The sequence below is a fragment of the Carassius carassius genome, chromosome 28 (assembly GCF_963082965.1).
Source record: "Carassius carassius chromosome 28, fCarCar2.1, whole genome shotgun sequence".
In the NCBI taxonomy this organism is placed as follows: Eukaryota; Metazoa; Chordata; class Actinopteri; order Cypriniformes; family Cyprinidae; genus Carassius; species Carassius carassius.
In genome coordinates, this window is record NC_081782.1 from 4367430 (window position 1) to 4385088 (window position 17659).

General features: G+C 35.1%; 1 protein-coding gene across 6 annotated transcripts; it reads left to right on the forward strand.

Moving 5' to 3' along the window:
- The first annotated feature begins 33 nt into the window (after positions 1 to 33).
- On the forward strand, positions 34 to 17386 carry msh5 (mutS homolog 5). Of its 6 annotated transcripts, XR_009424354.1 has the most exons (27): positions 257 to 447; positions 534 to 657; positions 877 to 957; positions 1071 to 1124; positions 1434 to 1555; positions 1623 to 1726; positions 1803 to 1838; positions 1930 to 2012; positions 2591 to 2636; positions 2726 to 2864; positions 2975 to 3037; positions 3120 to 3248; positions 3335 to 3407; positions 3927 to 4036; positions 4780 to 4860; positions 5212 to 5299; positions 5401 to 5587; positions 5671 to 5797; positions 6388 to 6537; positions 6783 to 6857; positions 6955 to 7098; positions 7210 to 7347; positions 8066 to 8139; positions 8219 to 8321; positions 11058 to 11154; positions 14102 to 14204; positions 16500 to 17386. XR_009424354.1 is itself a non-coding variant. In XM_059513927.1 (26 exons), the coding sequence occupies exons 2-26, from the start codon at positions 358 to 360 to the stop codon at positions 16524 to 16526; spliced, it is 2448 nt and encodes an 815-aa protein (XP_059369910.1). In that variant the 5' UTR covers positions 34 to 218; positions 352 to 357; the 3' UTR covers positions 16527 to 17385. The 6 variants fall into 6 exon arrangements, 4 of the variants coding, with proteins under 4 accessions (XP_059369910.1, XP_059369912.1, XP_059369909.1 ...); XM_059513927.1 differs by lacking the exons at positions 11058 to 11154; positions 14102 to 14204 and adding an exon at positions 34 to 218 and having other exon boundaries at positions 352 to 447; positions 16500 to 17385; XR_009424355.1 differs by lacking the exon at positions 14102 to 14204 and having other exon boundaries at positions 16500 to 17385.
- The last annotated feature ends 273 nt before the right edge of the window (positions 17387 to 17659 follow it).

Genomic DNA, 17659 nt, shown 5'->3' on the forward strand with positions numbered 1-17659 from the left:
TCGTGCTCTCTGTGATGCTTGATTTCGCGCGCTGTTGGCTCGAGGAGGAGACACTAACGTTACAGAAGAAGATAAAACAGCAACATGTGTTTAGTACAGGCAATACAATTATTTTCGAGTTCATACCATTAACCATATGTCTTATTTTTCTCGTTGCGCCTTTCTTTGCTTTCGTTAGTTTAGTTAACGTTACTCGACGTCAACTTTAGAAACCTCAGGTAACGTTAACCTTATTGCTCGCGCGTAACCTGTTTATTTTCCTCAGGGTTAATGAGAACATTAGTAAAAAAAAAAAAAAAAAAACGCTTTCCTCAACTATCACGGATTGTTTGTACAATGTTTTTTGCACAGTGAAATATGTCTGAAGCCAGTAATTTACAAGAACCAGAAAGTAACGTTAGAGCTTTGAATATAAATGAAGTTGAAGAGGATGAAGGAAACCGTGAGGTAAATTATTGTTTAAAAATATCTCGGTTATAAAGTACTTATTGCGTTAGTAACACAGTGGTGTGTACTTTTTGGTTTAAATTTAGATTTTTCTGAGTGTATTTGTTCAACAAGGACAAATTGGACTAAGTTATTATGACAGTTGCGATTATACGCTGCATTTTATGCCGGACACCATGGACAACAGCGACCTCCAGCTGCTAGATAGAGGTACTTTATTTCTCTCTTTCTGCTGGTCTTGTGTATTTGAGCATTTGCATTGAGCCATGCTTCTCCAAATGCTTGTTTGTTCATATATTTTGTCCGTTGGTTGTCTCTGCCAGAATACTTGACTTGCATGTCAAGCCAAGATGAAGGAAACATTGATTGGAGATGCTTTGATGTCTATTATGTTAGTTTGTTTACGCCTTCATGAATTTTCTGTTTCAGTTATACAGGAGCTGAGTCCAAACGTCTTAATAACAAGTGCAAAACAAGAGCAGAGCTTGCTAGAATTGATCGAAAAGCTTGGTAAACTCTCCAATTTTAAATTCTTATTGTAGGTGATTAGAAGTGATGATCTCTTGCTCAGTTGTTATTTTCGAGTTACAGCAAACCACCATCTAATTTTGCTTCAATTTCAGAATTAAATCCTGAATATAAGCCTGAAATAGTCATGTTTCCAAATGCAAACTTTGGTAAGTATTTACACACAGCTTTATTTTATTCTGTATCACAATATTTTATTTTGTGAATCACAAAAAGATAAATTTCGTAGGATGGTCCTACTGCTCTTGTCCTTACATTGAAAGTGGATGGGGATGCCAAAATGGCAAAAAAAAAAAAAGAATCTGTATTTGATCTGTGGAATGTTTATACTTATAAAAATAAATGATAAGAAGTAGAGGTATTATCAAATAGTACATATGTGTGGATTTAATTTTGCAGCATTTCTCCAGCTTAGTGAAAAACAGTCACAGTAATTGATCCTCTACCATCTTTTGCAGGTCTGGAGATCAGCAGACAGCGTCTCCTCTCAGCACACATCCCATCTCTCCCTCCCACCATCACAGAGAGCGAAAAAATCCCATATCTCTCCTCCTGCATCCCATTAGACTCAGTGCTGATGGTGAGACATCACAAGTTTTATAGTGGATGAATAAATGGGCATATCATGACGATCTTCTCTGCTGTAGATGAGGTCAATAGGAGGGCTGTTGAAGTGTCTGGAGAGGAGGAGAGTTAGCTTAGACATGGAAGACATGGGCGTCCCCATAATGCAGTTTCTGGCTTACACACTGTAAGACATTTGTGTATCAATAACTCTTTTTTGGGGGGGGGGGTTAAAAATTGTTTATTTGTTCATTATTTTGCAGGAAAGATGTTGTGTACATCGACAAAGACACATATAGGTTGGTCAAAAAACATGTCCCATCCTTTGTTCCTTTTTCTATAAATGCAACTCTTTGGATCTGTTAAAAGTTGTCTGCACTCTTTCCTCAGTGCACTCCAGATCTTTAAGTCTGAGCTGCATCCTTCCGTCTTTAAGCTCCAGTTAGGAGAGAAAGAAGGATTGAGTCTTTATGGTAATATTTATTATTCTGTGCACTATTTAAAATGAATCAAATTGTTGGGAAATTTTGGGAAAGCTAGGGGAAGCATGAAAAAGTTTAGATAAAAATGGTGTAAAAATGTAAAAACAAATAAGTGATAAAAAAATACGTTTCAAATCAATATATGAATAATAAAATTGTTATACAATAAAATATATTTAAAGAAAAAAATTAAAATCTAAAAGAACAGAGAAGAATAGAAGAAATGCAATACAAGAAACCTTATATTTTCTAAATAATATTTTCTCATATTTCTAATATTTTCAAAGTTTTAATCAGTAAATATATGTGCTAAATTATACATGAATAGTTTCTTTAATGTTTTAGTGGATAGTCAGAAAATTTGACTGGTCATTGTTTTATGGAAAATAATAGGAATATTTAAAGGAATAAATCACCCACAAGTGAAAATTCTGCCATCATTTACTTATGTAATTTCCAAACCCTCCATTCAAATTGAAAGAAAACCTGGATAATGCTTATGCTGATTTAATTTTTTTTTTATGCTGTAAAAGTGAATGGAGTAAATACCCACATTGTGATTTTTGCAGGTGTTCTGAATTGCTGTCGGAGCAAGTTTGGCTCTCTGCTTTTACGGTACAATCCTGGTTTTATAACAGATAATTCAGCACATTTAAAAGGAGTTTAAGCCCTAACAAAGACTTCCTTCTTCTCGTTTGTTTTAGGCAGTGGTTCCACAGACCTACTCGAGATCTAAACATTCTGAAGAAGCGCCAGGAAGTGATCCGTTTCTTCACATCCCCTCGTAACTTTGCTGATCTTAACACTTTGCAGAGTTCCCTGCGGAATATCAAGAACATCTCGGTACAGTTTTCAGCATTTTGTCTAAAGCTCAACATTATTTATTCAGAGCCAAATTACAAAACAACAAAAGCCACACATATAAAGTGACAATTAGCTTGTCTTTCATACAGACGCTACTGCATAAAATGTCTCTCGCTAACCCGAAGGTTGTTGTCTGGCAAAGTCTATATAAGGTACAGCACTCAGTTAATTTATTATTGCCTATCTTGGCTCATTCGGTTTTTTTTTTCATTCATCATGTTTCTCTTTTATCAGACGGTGTACAATGCATTGTGCATTAGGGACACTATTCGCTCCATGCCTCAGTCCATCCAACTCTTCAGTGAAATCAGTCAAAACTTCACTGATGATCTTTTCTACATCGCTACATACATCAGTAAAGTGGTGAGTCTTAATACTATTTTACTTTCTGTTGTTAAATTATTGCTGAATTAATGTAATTGCTTTGGGTTTGTCATTCTTCATTGCAGGTGGACTTTGAAGGAAGTGTAGCTGAGAACCGATTCACTGTCAGGCCAAATGTCGATCCTGTTATTGACGAGAGTGAGTGGTTTTCTATTGATGTCTTCAGTTCTGATGCAATAACTAAAAGTCCACAATATATCAGTGGCTGATACATTATTTACGATAACTAGGAAAATGAAACCATTGTTTATCCACCTTATTTTTAACATGAAATTAAGTTATTTTCTGTAAATGTACACAACTTCAGATTAATATTGCCACTATAGGTAAATAACTAGAATAATGATAAAGTGCAGTAAATGGCAAAAGCTATTTAAATTAAATAAAATTTATGCATTTATGCTTTTATCCAAAGCGACTTAGTGCATTCAGGCTAACATTTTTTACCTAACTATTTGTGCTTCAAATCAGTGCGTTCATGATTGCTATAATAATATCATGAAAACAAATAGAATAATTTGAAAAGAAATCTCGCACATTGAAGTTGAAAATGACCACACCCACTTTTACATTAAAAATAGGTGAATAGTTGGAAATTAGTTGGCTCTTCATCTTTATTACATACAGTATATTTTTGGTTTATTTGCTTCTTTACAGAGAAAAGAAGGATGATGGGTCTCCCAGATTTCCTGACGGACGTGGCTCGTGCTGAGCTGGAAAAACTGGACCCTCGCTTCTCCACCTGCAGCATCATCTACATCCCTCTGGTCAGGATGTGACTAATGCTGCCCTCCATTCATTAAAGTGTGATGTGTAACCTAATTGTTGACACAGACCTGTTAACATAAACATTGTGGGTTCAATATCTTGTTGGAGCGACCCAATAAATGAAGAGTCAGTGAGGTGGCCATTGTGCCCCTAAGAAGGCCACTTGACACCAGCTCGCTCTGTTTCTGTAATTAGAGCACTGCGTTGTGGCTAAATGAGAAGCAGCTGTAACGACTATGGCATGTGGGTTAACAAAAGCAGCATTCAGTGCTGTTTTGTTTAATAGGGAAATAGCTTGCAATTATTCACAGGATTTCAATTTGTGACATTTCTGTGCCACCAAACAGAATTGTTTCCAAATAGATTTCCTAAACACTTCTAAAATCCTCTGGCTCTATTGATTATGCAAACAGCAAGCCCTTCACTAAGCCCTTCACTTCATACCATTGTTTGAGCCATCTGTAGACATTTTGAGCCCCTCAAACACACTGCAATGTTGAAAGGGGAGAATCAGCCTGTTAAAGGTTTTCACCTTAAATGATCTATTTGAAATAACAAAATGAAAAGGTTTTAGAGTTGCTAATTGATAACAAGCAATATAAGGTATGCATTTCAAGGGAAAAATTGTTGTAGAACATAAATTCAGATGCCTGTAATAATTTAAATAGCTAGTGCTTGCATTTATTTAACTGATATACTGTACATGATTACATCTTGGTATCTCATTCTGTTTTGATGACAGATTGGATTTTTATTGTCAGTGCCAAGATTACCCACCATGCTGGATAAACAGAGCTTTGAGATTGAGGGTCTTGATTTCATGGTGAGTATGGTAGTACTTATTAACAATTTTTTTCAAGGCAGAACAGTGTTTGATTTCTAAAATGTTCTTGTTAGGGTTTGTTTTAAACTGGAAACCACTTATTGTACAGACTTTGTTGCATAGATAGTTTCAGTCTTATTTGTGCCAACTCATTACTGTTTAATATTATAGTTAGAAATGATTGCATATTGATCAAAGTGCTTCCTTTTAACAGAAAATCTTAATTGAAAAGCATGAAAACTAATAATGTGCACACATGGAGAACATCTCAGGCACCTTTGTCTTAGACTAATTAATGTTTGAGGGCTTGACAAGAGCTGATTTTTGCATTTAATTTGTGGATTATTTCAGTTCCTGTCAAAGGATCAACTGCATTACCGTAGCGCTCGAACCAAAGAGCTGGACAGCATGCTGGGAGACCTGCATTGTGACACCTTGGGTCTTTTCTTTCTTTCTTCAGTTGATTAATGAATTAATTGCACAAAACATTTACAATGTCTTTTAAAACTGTGTGTAATCATGCTAATTTTTTTCCCCCAGATCTGGAGATGGTGGTAATGAGGAAGCTTCAGGCCTCAGTGCTTCAGCGGAGCCACTGTTTGTATAAGGTCATGTCTCTGTGTGCAGAGCTGGACTGTCTCATTGCTTTGGCTCAGGCTTCTCTGGATCACGGCTACTGCTGTCCAACCCTGACATCAAACCACAGACTGGCCCTGATGGAGTCACGGTACAAATCATCTCTTCTAATGAGATGAATTTTCTGAATTCTGTATTCTTGTGTTCATATATTTATCCCTCTTTCTCTTTCAGCCATCCTTTGCTGGAGCTGTGTACACCAGTATTTGTGTCAAACACCTACATCAGCTCTGAAACTGAGGGCAAAGTTAAAGTTATTACAGGACCAAATTCCTCCGGCAAGAGCATCTATCTAAAACAGGCAAACACAGCAACAAACATTATAGACCTCAAACATCACAGACCTTCACATAAAGCTGTGCACTGAAGTATTCAATAAATAAATAATAGACAAATTCAGAACAACACTTAAAAAGATTAAATAAATATACCAAGACGATTCACTTATATTACTATGAATAAGAGAAAGTGCAACGTGCAATATAGTGGAATAACTCCCTTCATTAGAAGCTCCGGTTCCCTTAGACACAATTAGTGTGCTGAATTGCATGCTTTTAACTGTACATGCACATCTTACATGACATAAGGTTTAAAGATAAGAAACAACATTTATTGGTCAGTACATGGTAGATTTTTATTGCTGAATTAAAATGTTATTTAAATCTGAGTTTGGCAAACAGTTTTTGACATTTTGATATTTTCACATTTCCCAAATAGATAGCAATTAGTCTTTCGTACCATAAATAGCTGCCAGGAGGCGTTACAAATATAACCATGGAGTGAACTGCCTTTACTTGACTTTACTAAAGTCAGGGTTCAATGACTTGTTTGGTAATAATCCTTCATGTAAGCATTTCATCATTTTTGTAACATCTTGTATGGTCTCTATAGGTGGGACTGATTGTGTTCATGGCACTGATTGGCTCAGATGTTCCTGCTAAAGAGGCAGAGATTGGGCTGGTGGATGCAATCTTCAGCCGCATGCATAGCCGTGAGTCTGTATCAGTGGGTCTGAGTACCTTCATGTTAGACTTAAACCAGGTGAGACCATCACATCCTCCTGAACACACAAAAGCCCTGTATACTTTTTTAATTTTGTAACATCCATATTGGATTATCCCATTTTGAGTGTCATGTCTCTCATTCATGCTGCTTGAATTGGTTTTGATAACTGTGTTTGCAAGGCAGCCATTCAGAACTGCCACTGATGAGTCATTGAAATATTTACATAGCGGATTGCAATATCATCCTTCAGCTGGTTTCAAATAATTACGATTCCTCTCTAGATGACAGGTTCCTTGAACCACAGCACTGGGGATTCTCTTGTTCTAGTGGATGAGTTTGGTAAAGGAACCAACACTGTAAGTGTTAAAGAAACAGGAGGAGCAAAAGGACTTGATAGAAAAGCAAGAATTGAAAAGCATTGCAAATAATATTGCGTGTGTGTTTATGATGCAGGTGGATGGATTGGCTCTCCTGACTGCAAGTCTCAATAACTGGATGCGTCGTGGGCTCCAGTGTCCTCACTTACTTATGTCGACATGCTTCCACAGCCTCATACAGCTGGGCTTGATCTCTGATTCTCCACTGCTGGATTTACTGGTGCCACAGAAACATGCCATGACCAGAAAATACATTTTTCATGAACCATTTCCATCACTGTGATTTCAAGACTAATAAACCAACTTCTGCATTTTTGGTTTTTGTTTGCAGACTCTAGAGACAGCAATAGAGGGAGAAGAGCTGGTGTTTTTGTACCAAGTGAAAAACGGCATCTGCCAGTCGAGTTGTGCTGCTAATATCGCCACTCTGGCCGGCATTTCCGATGACCTGGTCAAGAGAGGAGTGGAGGTATGATACAGTCATTTTTTATATTGAAGTCAGATGTTGGATATTCCTACTGTTTATCTTTTACAAGAAAATGTTTCTAACATTCTCTTTCCAAAAACATTACATTTTTTAAAATGCTTTTTCTTGGTTATGTGAATGTTAGGGCAAGAAACAGGCAAAAGCATTGTTTTTTCAGGCACTGGTCAATTTTGGGCTATTTGGCTTTTCATAACATGTTTTTATAGACTAGTGGAAAGAAAAAGTCTGCAAAATAGACTTTTAAGTGTTTATTTTATTACACTTTATTTATTTGCATCTGTAGATTTAATTTAAAGTACATATCTTCGAAGGCTGTCTCCTCAAAATGTCAGAAATCTTCACTTCAGTAGCATTTACATAAACCAAACTTTTATTTCCATCTACAGTATATATATATCTATTTTTTTAAACATATTTGGTTTGTTTCTATCGTCTATGAACTTTTAAAATGTTTTTTTTTTTTTTTTTACTTTATGCAGATAATTTCTAGATATCCTAGAAATTTTTCCCTGGGAACATGTCCAGTTTTTTCTTTCAGTGTTTTTTCTTGCTCATGCTCATGGATATCTGCACAAGTTTTCAATTTCAAAGTCTAACTTTAAATAGCGATCTATTGCCGTTATCAGTGTTAAATGTGTGTGTGCTGTATAGTCTCTTTTTGACATTATAGGATTTAATTTCCTAAATATCATCTATGCAGGTGTCAGAGTTATACAGAACAGGAAGGGCCATCAGAAAGATGAACAGCCCATCCTTAGATGAACAGTACAGCAGGTATGGGATAGTCTGAACAGCAAAACAGTTATTCTTAAATTCTCTCCTCCTTCTACTTAAAATATATTTCCCGATTCAGGTGTGTTGAGGTGGTGGAGAAATTCCTCAGTATTGATCTGGATGACCCTGAGCTGGATCCCGATTCTTACTTGAAAGATGAGGTGCTCCCAACACTTGAAGAGGTGCTGTGATAACATCAAAGCTGTACTGTGGGACTGTAGGTTCATTTTGTGGGAATATAGGAGAAGTTAATTGTATTTCAAGGTTTCAACCTTCACAAACGCATTCATTTAAACCTTATGGTTTGAACTATATATGCTTACTCGTGTTCCTAAATGGAAATGTTCCAAAATTTTTAATGACTGTGGTATTTGTTTAATTTTTTTTTTAATTACTAAATCTTTCAGTTTACATGCCTTTTTGTCACAAAACCATTTATGCTTTGAGTCGGACATGAATTCCTCAGACTGATCCAAACCAATCTTTTTAGTGTTGTTGTGTGATTCAATAAAATAATCAGTTCGGAATATAAATTTGTTCTTGATTTCAACATACTAGTCATGCTATATGTTTTTTTTGCAGCATTTAGCATTACTTTGTTGCAAACAGGCTTTTTTATTTCATCACCTTCTATTCACAGGAGCACTGCCACTGAATGGTGGTGCAGAAAACACAGCAATTATTAACTCTCCAGGGGACTGACTTGATTTTTAGAGGACTGTTAATGAGTTTCCTCAAGTAATCAGTTGTCATAGCATTAGAAAGAAACAACAACTTGCTCAGAGTTTATCAAATCAATTAAGTTCTCGAGCCATCTGTTGCAAGACAACCAAAAAATAAAAAATCTGCTCTGGTAGGATTACCTTGTGTAGGAAACTGAGCAGATAGAGAACGCCCACCACAAGGACCTTAAATAACATCCACGTCCTTTATTGCAGAATCAGAAACACTCAGAAGTGAAGTAGACCAGGCTTGTCAAAGGTAAAAAAATTAGGGATAGTTATATATATATATATATATATATATATACACTGTTATTGTAGTTATTAATGTTTTAACTTATTTTGTATTTGACCTATATTTAGTTTTAATTTTAATGTATATGCATTTTTTTATATTGCTTTATAATTTTTTTTATTTCAGTTACAGTTTTAGCAGTTTTACTACAACTAAAACATATTTATACAGTAATTTTTCATGCAATATTTGCATTTTAAATTAGCTTTATTTTTAATTATGACTTTTTGTTTGTTTATTTTAGTTAAAAAATAACACCCCTGTAGATTAGTGACACTTGTTGCTACAACAGACTTGAAAGATGTGAATTTAACAAGTACAAAATACAGAAAATAGTCAGATTTGGCTACAAAAGTTAATTCAATTAATATATTCAGCTTTCTAAGGTCCACTCAACTATGCCTAGCAGCGGTTCTATTGTGATGTATGTGCTGAAGTTAATGAAATGGATCTGCATTCACAAGTAATAGTTGTTATGCCATAATGAATAAATATACTGTCTGCTTGTGCCGTTAACTGTGTTGAGGAAACAAATGATTGTAATGATTGTGCTCGGACAGAGCCTTCATTGTAGCTGCAATAAGTGATATTATTTTGCCATAATGAAAAGGATGTGCATTGGCTAAGTCAGCAAAACTGACACCATTCATTTAAATCACTGGACTTATTTGTTATGATGTAGCGCATTTTATACAACAGCTGATTGGGCTCTCTTAGATACTTTATATGGATAGAAAACAGCAGTATAATGAATAACAAGATATCTGGCTGTTTATGGTATAAACATTTATATAATTTAATGTGACATTGTTATGCCCTGAAATGACAAAGAATGCAAAACTTTAAGTAGGGTAAAGCTGTTGCAATATATAGACAGATTTTAGCAACCTTTCTGTCTGCCTGCAGAAAGTGAAATGTCTGTTAAAAAATGGAATGGAAAAAAGAGGCTGCCCACAATAAGACATAATGTCTCGTCCATCACAACTTGACCCAAAAGTGCAGTTACTTTGACATTTGGATGATGTTATAAATGCTTTTTATATTTGTGTCAGATTTGTACACCGTAAGCCTCTCACTTTTCATTAAAAGCCATTTCAAAAGGTACTTTTGTTGACATTAATGGTCCATCACACGATTACTGCTATTCTGGAACAACAATTAAGTATTTCTGTTGTAATTTAAGGTGGGTCCTTGTCAAATCAGAACTCTTCATTTTTGCCATTTAATGTCAGTTTGTGTAGGAAGAAAATGACATTTGACATTTGCGGAGGCAGATGATGAAAGGGTCAGTCAGTCACTCAGGATTTAGTGTCTTGCCGAAGAACACATAAGAGCTGGGGTTTTGACAGAATAAGATAAAAGTCAACATTTAAATGCTTCCTGCTTTCTTAATAGATTTTTTTTTCACCAGAACATTTCAAAGTATTGATCTGATTTATTTGTTAGCAAAAAAGAAAGCTTTGAGTTGAAAACAATCTAATGATAATGCTGTATTGACATTGAAGTACTCAGTAATGCAAATTACCTACTTATTATAAATAACTGACAAGATTGGATAATTCCCATTTTTTATGAGGTCAGTGTCAAACACCATGATAATCCCTCCGATCTCTTATTGGACTCGGTAAGCAATTGTTTGGCATGATTTGCACCTTTTAATGAAGCCCCATCAGATAAGCTCTCAGTCCGTCACTTTACATGCATCAATCCTGATCCAGTTTTGTCCATATTCATTAATCTCTCTAAGTCAATTTACTTGAGGAATAAAAACCACCGCTGCGATGCAGCAAGCCACAGAAGAGTTTGACTCTTGTGGTCACTGGCCAATCATAAGCACTTCTTAGTAAATCTGGCACTTGCAGGGATGATCATGTTCTGCTTTGATTTCACCTTTACTACAGCTTTGAACAGCCACTTCATCCTTGGACCAATGCGATGTACCTTGAAGGTTTTATGGTGAAACTTGCTAGTGAGTTGGTTGCTGCAACCCTTTTAGAGGTTAAAACCATGTTATATGACTATCAAGCCATGTCATTGATTCATAATGTTAAAGTCTTGAATTTGTCCTATTCTCTCCTAGGATTAAAGTAACACTGGTCGCTTATGGCTACTGGCCATTGAAAAAATGGACCATATTACTTCACACTCATATTCAGTAATAAGTCCTGTTTTATTTCCATTCATTGGGCAGTTTATAACTCATCTTCATTTATGGATTAATTTAATCATAGCAGTTGTTGTCCTTCAAACTGATCTGATTTGAGAACACTTTATAATTCAGAATGCAGAATCTAAACGTATAGTTGCACTTACCACAGAGGACAAGGATGCCAATAAGCCCTACATGACTTGACAGGCCACAGCACAGCAGCAAGAACATGTTGTAGCTCCATAATTTTATAAATCTGATTGCTGTCATCACAAGAAAAGAGATTTTAAGGGAGAAGATGTGTGATGTTGACACCAGGTTTCTCTTTTTTGGCTCCCTCTAGTGGTATGTCTCTGAAATTGTTTACACAATGTGCATTACTTTGGATTTTAGTCAGTTTAGTATTCATTGCTGTACATTTCTCAGTTTGAATGTGATATTCTATGATAATCGTGTGTCCATGTGGTTTTAAAGAGAAAGGCCACATCAGATCTGGAATATGGCGTATTTGGAAAAGAGAAAGTTAAGAAGGATGTTCTTGTCTGCATTTTGAATCATAATGAATCTGCAGCAGTGAAATGAAACAGTGGATTTTTATTGGGCAAAAGCACTTCCACACTTCTTCTGCTAGTCATTTCGTTTTTGTGGTTGCTTTGATCCTGATAGCATGGCTCAGGATTTCGATTCTGGTCCAAAATCAGCATGAGCAACTTTGACTCCAAGAAGAGCCAAAAGATGCATGCAGCCAAACACCTTCTTCTGTGTTCTCTCCCACTCTCCTTTTCTCCGTTTCAGTTTGCTGATTGTTTAAAAATACAATGCAAAACATACCTATAATGTCATCTGGGAAAGAAAGAGAACAAGAAATAACATTTTGCTTAAAGAAACTGAGGACTTTTATTATAGCTATTAAGATGTTTTAAGAATTTATCACTTGATTTTAATTACAGTTAAGCACTTTTCTCCTTCATTACTGTAATGAGATGCATCTCATTCATATTACAGTAATGCAAAACACAGTGATATGTTATTAAAATGGTAAACGTGATGACACTTTTTGTTGTACTGCCTTTGATTTGTGCTGAAATACAGTTAATATATGCTGTATTACAGTAACAAGAATCACTATATAAATAAAAAAAACACTCAAGTAAAATGATAACGATTCAGGAGAACCTGCTTAATTGTCATCAAAATAGTGTTTTAAAGTAGTTTTGTATTCGCAACAGTTGCTTTGTTTACATTTACATATCAACATTGCAAATTTTACCATTTTTTCTTAAAAAAATATTAATTACAGTCCATCCATATTCAACCCTTTTGTTTCTCTTTTGCTTTACTTTTTCCTGCTTCTCTCTGGCGTTTCTAGGTTTAGCACATTCCCCTTGCAGTTGTCTTCTAATCGATAAGGTTTTTCTGCCTTTGTGTATGAGGGAGAGAAAGAGCGAGTGTGAATGTATGTATTGATATTTCAGGTAAATTGCATCGCTGTCTTACAACCCACTACATTTTCTGAGACAGCTTGATGCTCACTGGAGACTGTAATACATGTTCTAGTTACATTAATGCAGGACACTATGAGCCTCGACACATCACGTCTTATAGACAGACAAAAGACGAGACAAGGCAAAGTAGTTTCCTCTAATCATGGGATTTATAACATAGACAGTGCTCTATCAGCATGCTTGTCTGTCACTATAATGCTAGTCACTATCGGCTTAATGCTGTGAAAAGAAGACTTTCTCAGCCTTATTGTGCACTATTTATCATTCATTAGAAATCGGATTGTTCTGTCTCTGTTAAAAGCTGCATTCAAAGCTATTGTGAAGCTCGGTCTACTGTGACTGCACAGTTGAATTGTGTTTTAATGCACAGAGTAGCTGAGTTGCTTAAACAGCCTACATTTAGGCTGTATTACTGTGTTAATTGGTAAAATAATATTTGGTAACACTTTACTTGAAGGCTTTATATATAATGCATCACTGTTAAGCATTAATTATGCCTTGTAATTAAAATCACACAGATTTAAGATGCAATATACAGAATCAATTAAAATCCAATACAGTGAGTTAAACATGCATGAGGGTGTTTTGAGGTTTTAGTGACCTAAATTAAGAGGCATTAACTTTCGTTTAAAAAGTATTGTCAACCAAAACATTATAGGTTTTATACATTTCTGAAAAACTATATTGTATATAAAGTTGTTCCTAAAGTACACTGTAATGCATTATGTCTTGCCATAAATAGTTGTAGCCACAATTAAAAATCACTATAGTATTTGCAGATTGCTTGTTACATCTGAAATTGGCTGATTTTGTAATATACATTCTAAAGATAATAATGAATAGAAAAGTATTATAATGTATCATAACTATGGTTAAAAACATTTTTACATACTTGTAAAAAAATTATTATAGCCTGAATGCACTGTAAGTCTCTTTGGATAAAAGCATCTGCTAAATGCTTACATGTAAATGAACATAAATGTATTTACATTGATATGTTTTATTTATCATATTTCTGTTGCAACAATTGTATTAACTCAATAAAGGACTCGACACTAAAACCTTAAAATACCCCTCACACTTGCTAAAATATCTATAATGCGTGAATAGGTTATGTTGGAATTGAATTATAGGTTATAGGTATAGGAATAGGTTATGTTGGAATTGAATTGAATTGAATTGATTCTGTACATATTTGCATGCCCAATCAAAGCAGTTTTATTTCAGTTTCACTTGCATGGCTGTTTTAGACATTGGATGGCCTTTTTTAAATCTTTCATTGTCTTTGCAGAGGCATTGAACCTCGCAGACTGTAACAGGAGCATGACAGAGTATTGTGGACAAGGGACAGTGAATTGAAGGTTGCAGCCCATTCTGGGTTCGGTTAATGAGAGGTAGGTGGTCTGTCAGAGAGGAGGAGGCACCATCATGGCCTTTAGCGTTTGGCAAAAAATTCGCTCATGTTTATTCATGTGGGCTTCTCGTGGAGCCCAGAGGAATAGGTGTATTGCGCCATAATGAAACCAAGCTACAGGCATGCACGATATGCTTGAGTACAACTTTAATTGCATTTGGCTTCCACGAATGTATCATTTCTAGATGAGCTTTTAGTTTTTTGTCCCTGTGTAATCATTTTCTTTTAATTGTCTGATGTTTGAATCCACCAAAATGAGTCTTTGTTGTGGTTAAATTATTGCATTGTTTCATAGCAACAAGCTACAAACGTGGTACTCGCTATTCACAGTCATGATGTGAGTAAGAGGTAATGTAAACATTGATTCATGGGGTGTTTTCAAATTCAAATTTTTAGTTGATGAGAGACAGAGGTGTAAACATATATTGGAATAACCAGCTCTGCGTGTGTGTGACGGTCTATGGCAAGAGTCTGTGATAATAGGATTCATGTAGATGATGGGGTTTGTATGAGCTTTGCGTGGTGGGGGTTGGTCTTCTTTGGATAAATCTGATGTCTTTGGCATCGTCTCGAAATCTCTTTACTGCAGTGGGACAGCGGGACAGCTGTTACCAATGACCAGAGGAAAAACATTGATTCCTTTTCTTTCTGTCAGGGTTTGTCTGAGAAGGGATGGGAGGTTGCCAAAATCACTTTTAATTGGCTGAAGGTGCATATAAAGATTTCTTTTTCTAGACTAATATGGAGGAAATGGGACAATGCTTAGTGTAATCATCTCTGATAATTTCCCCAAATTAACTTCTGCCTTCTATAGCAAAAACAAATAAATAAATGGCACAATACTATTTATCATTGTTACTTTAAATTTGTCATTACAAATTGAATAAATAAATAAAATCAAAATGATATATATATATATATATATATATATATATATATATATATATATATATATCCTAATTTAGTTCAATTATTTTTTGTCATTGCAAATTGTATTAACAGCATAACACTTTGAGCTGAATTGAAATGTTCATGGATAATATTAAATTATTACCTTTGAGTATAGGAAAAGGCACATTGAATTGATGAAATGCTGTTTTGAATGAAAGTTCAGAAGGGGCATGTTCATCTAATCCTGTCAATCACAATGCAATATAACAGCAGTTTATACCCTTTTTCTGTTACCCCTCCACCATCCAAAATCCACTTTCATTTCTATTCATTTCTGATATATATTCAGTAATTATGTAGTCAGGGGGGATTTAGAGTTTGTGAATGAGCAATTAGTATAATAAGTACACATTGCTTGTATATAGATGTAGTGTAAGTAAAAATGAGCAGATTATCATAATTCATGTTTTCTGGGGTACTAGGATATGGCAAGGCTGGGCTGCACAACTGACAGATTAAATTGAAATGTATAAATTTATTTAAGAGTTATTAAAAGAGTAAAAGAGTTATTTTGGATTAAACATGCTCAGAGGTATTCATCTTTTGGTATAACCTCCTGCTTCCTTATTTGTTCCCACAAAGTATGCTATTTCTCTTGTGCATAATATGTCAACATTATCAGATACAAAAATAATGTGTACTGCCATGTTTTATTTAAAATATTGACAAATCTAGCATTCAATGTTGACATGGGAATACAGGATGATTTTATACTTATCATCAGCTACGTTGATTGAAAAAATCATATTATCACATTTATTAAGGTCTTTTGTTTAAAAAAAATATATATTTGTTTCGATTTATCCTTTTTTTGTCAAGTCATATGTAGTAGTGATGTTTTTTCAGATACATGCTTTATTTGTGTTTTTCTTAAAGGGATAGTTCACCCAAAAATGAAAATTATGTAATTAATTACTCAACCTCATGTCGTTCCAAACCCATAAGACCTTGGTTCATCTTCAGAACACCAATGAAATCCGAGAGCTTTAGACAGCAATGGAACTTCCACGTTTAAGGCCTAGAAAGAAAACCAAAAGAAAGACTTTATTCAACAGTTTTAACAATTAATGAATTTATTCAATAATTTCTTATCTTCTGTGTCAGAATTCGATACGCATAAGATGAACGATGGTCTTATATGGGTTTGGAACGACATGAAGGTAAGTAATTAAGGACAGAATTTTGGGGTAAACTATCTTTTTAAACTCCTTTTAAATATAAGGTAGTATATATTGCATTTAAAATCAAAGTTACAATTAAAAAGCTGATATGTTCATATAAATTCTAACAATATATTTCTTTCTTATATGTTTTTTTTCTCCAGGAACTGTCAGACAGATGTCACGGTTAAGTTCAGCAGCACTCTGCTCATCTTATAAACAGAGTCAGAGATCCCCGTCTTTCATTTGGTAAAATCAAGACCTCACATTCAGAATGCATGAGCTCTTGCCTCAAAGGACTTCACTCTATTTGTATCAATCACTCCTCAGAAAGGACAACTGAGAGCATTAAACTTTTTGTGCCACTGAGTTTCTGTAGGAATACCAATCACAAGCAAATCTCTGTGTGACATGAGGAAGCCAAACGAAGCGCACATCAGCTTCAAAGTGTCTGTCTTTGCTCCAATTAGCTCACTGTCTTACTTTTCCCGCATTATGTCCAAAAGGAGAGGATTTTACAAAGGATAGATTCACAGACTCGCAAATTTGAGGTCTGTCCCACAAGCTGTCATGTTACCAGTCACATTTTCCTTTTTTAAGTTACAAGTTTCAGTAAGTCAGCAAGACCGATTCATCTTGCAGAAATCATCAAGCCAGCACTGATGGAAGGCAACATTTGCATTCCTTCCAAAAATGATTTCACTGTTTTTGCTCCTGAGACTCTTGCACCAGTGAGAAACCCACATTCATTCATATCAATTAGCCGCGGGTCTGTCACGGCTGTTTACATGGCCAGTGTAGCGTCACAGCATAAACGCATGAAGTGACCATCTGGATCTAAGAGACCCGCGAGGAGTTTTCTGGAACACCAGCAGTCATGAACTGGAAGAATAGCTTGTTTCAACAAACACATTTTTGTTTCGGTTAAGCCAAGCAGAATATACTGAAACAATTTACTGCATGATCAGACAACATAGAAGAAACTATCTTGGATTAAGCTACCAGATTATCTCTGCCCATCTCCATCTGATGAACTTTAACACTAACGGTGAGTTATGTACATTCATATCTTAAAAAGGCATTTGGTTTAATGATGGAGCGCTTTAACTTCAACATCAACTGCTGACAAAAAGGAATCCAATGGTACTGCAGATGGTTAAAGAAATAAACAATTTACATCTAAAGATTTTTATTATTCATTTTTTCTTGATAACTGAAGATAAACCTACCATTTTTATTTTTACCCTAATTCTTACGTCCAGTTGACGGTTTCTATTACTTGACTTGCTGAGTACAGATTACTAGTAATTAAAAACATGCATTT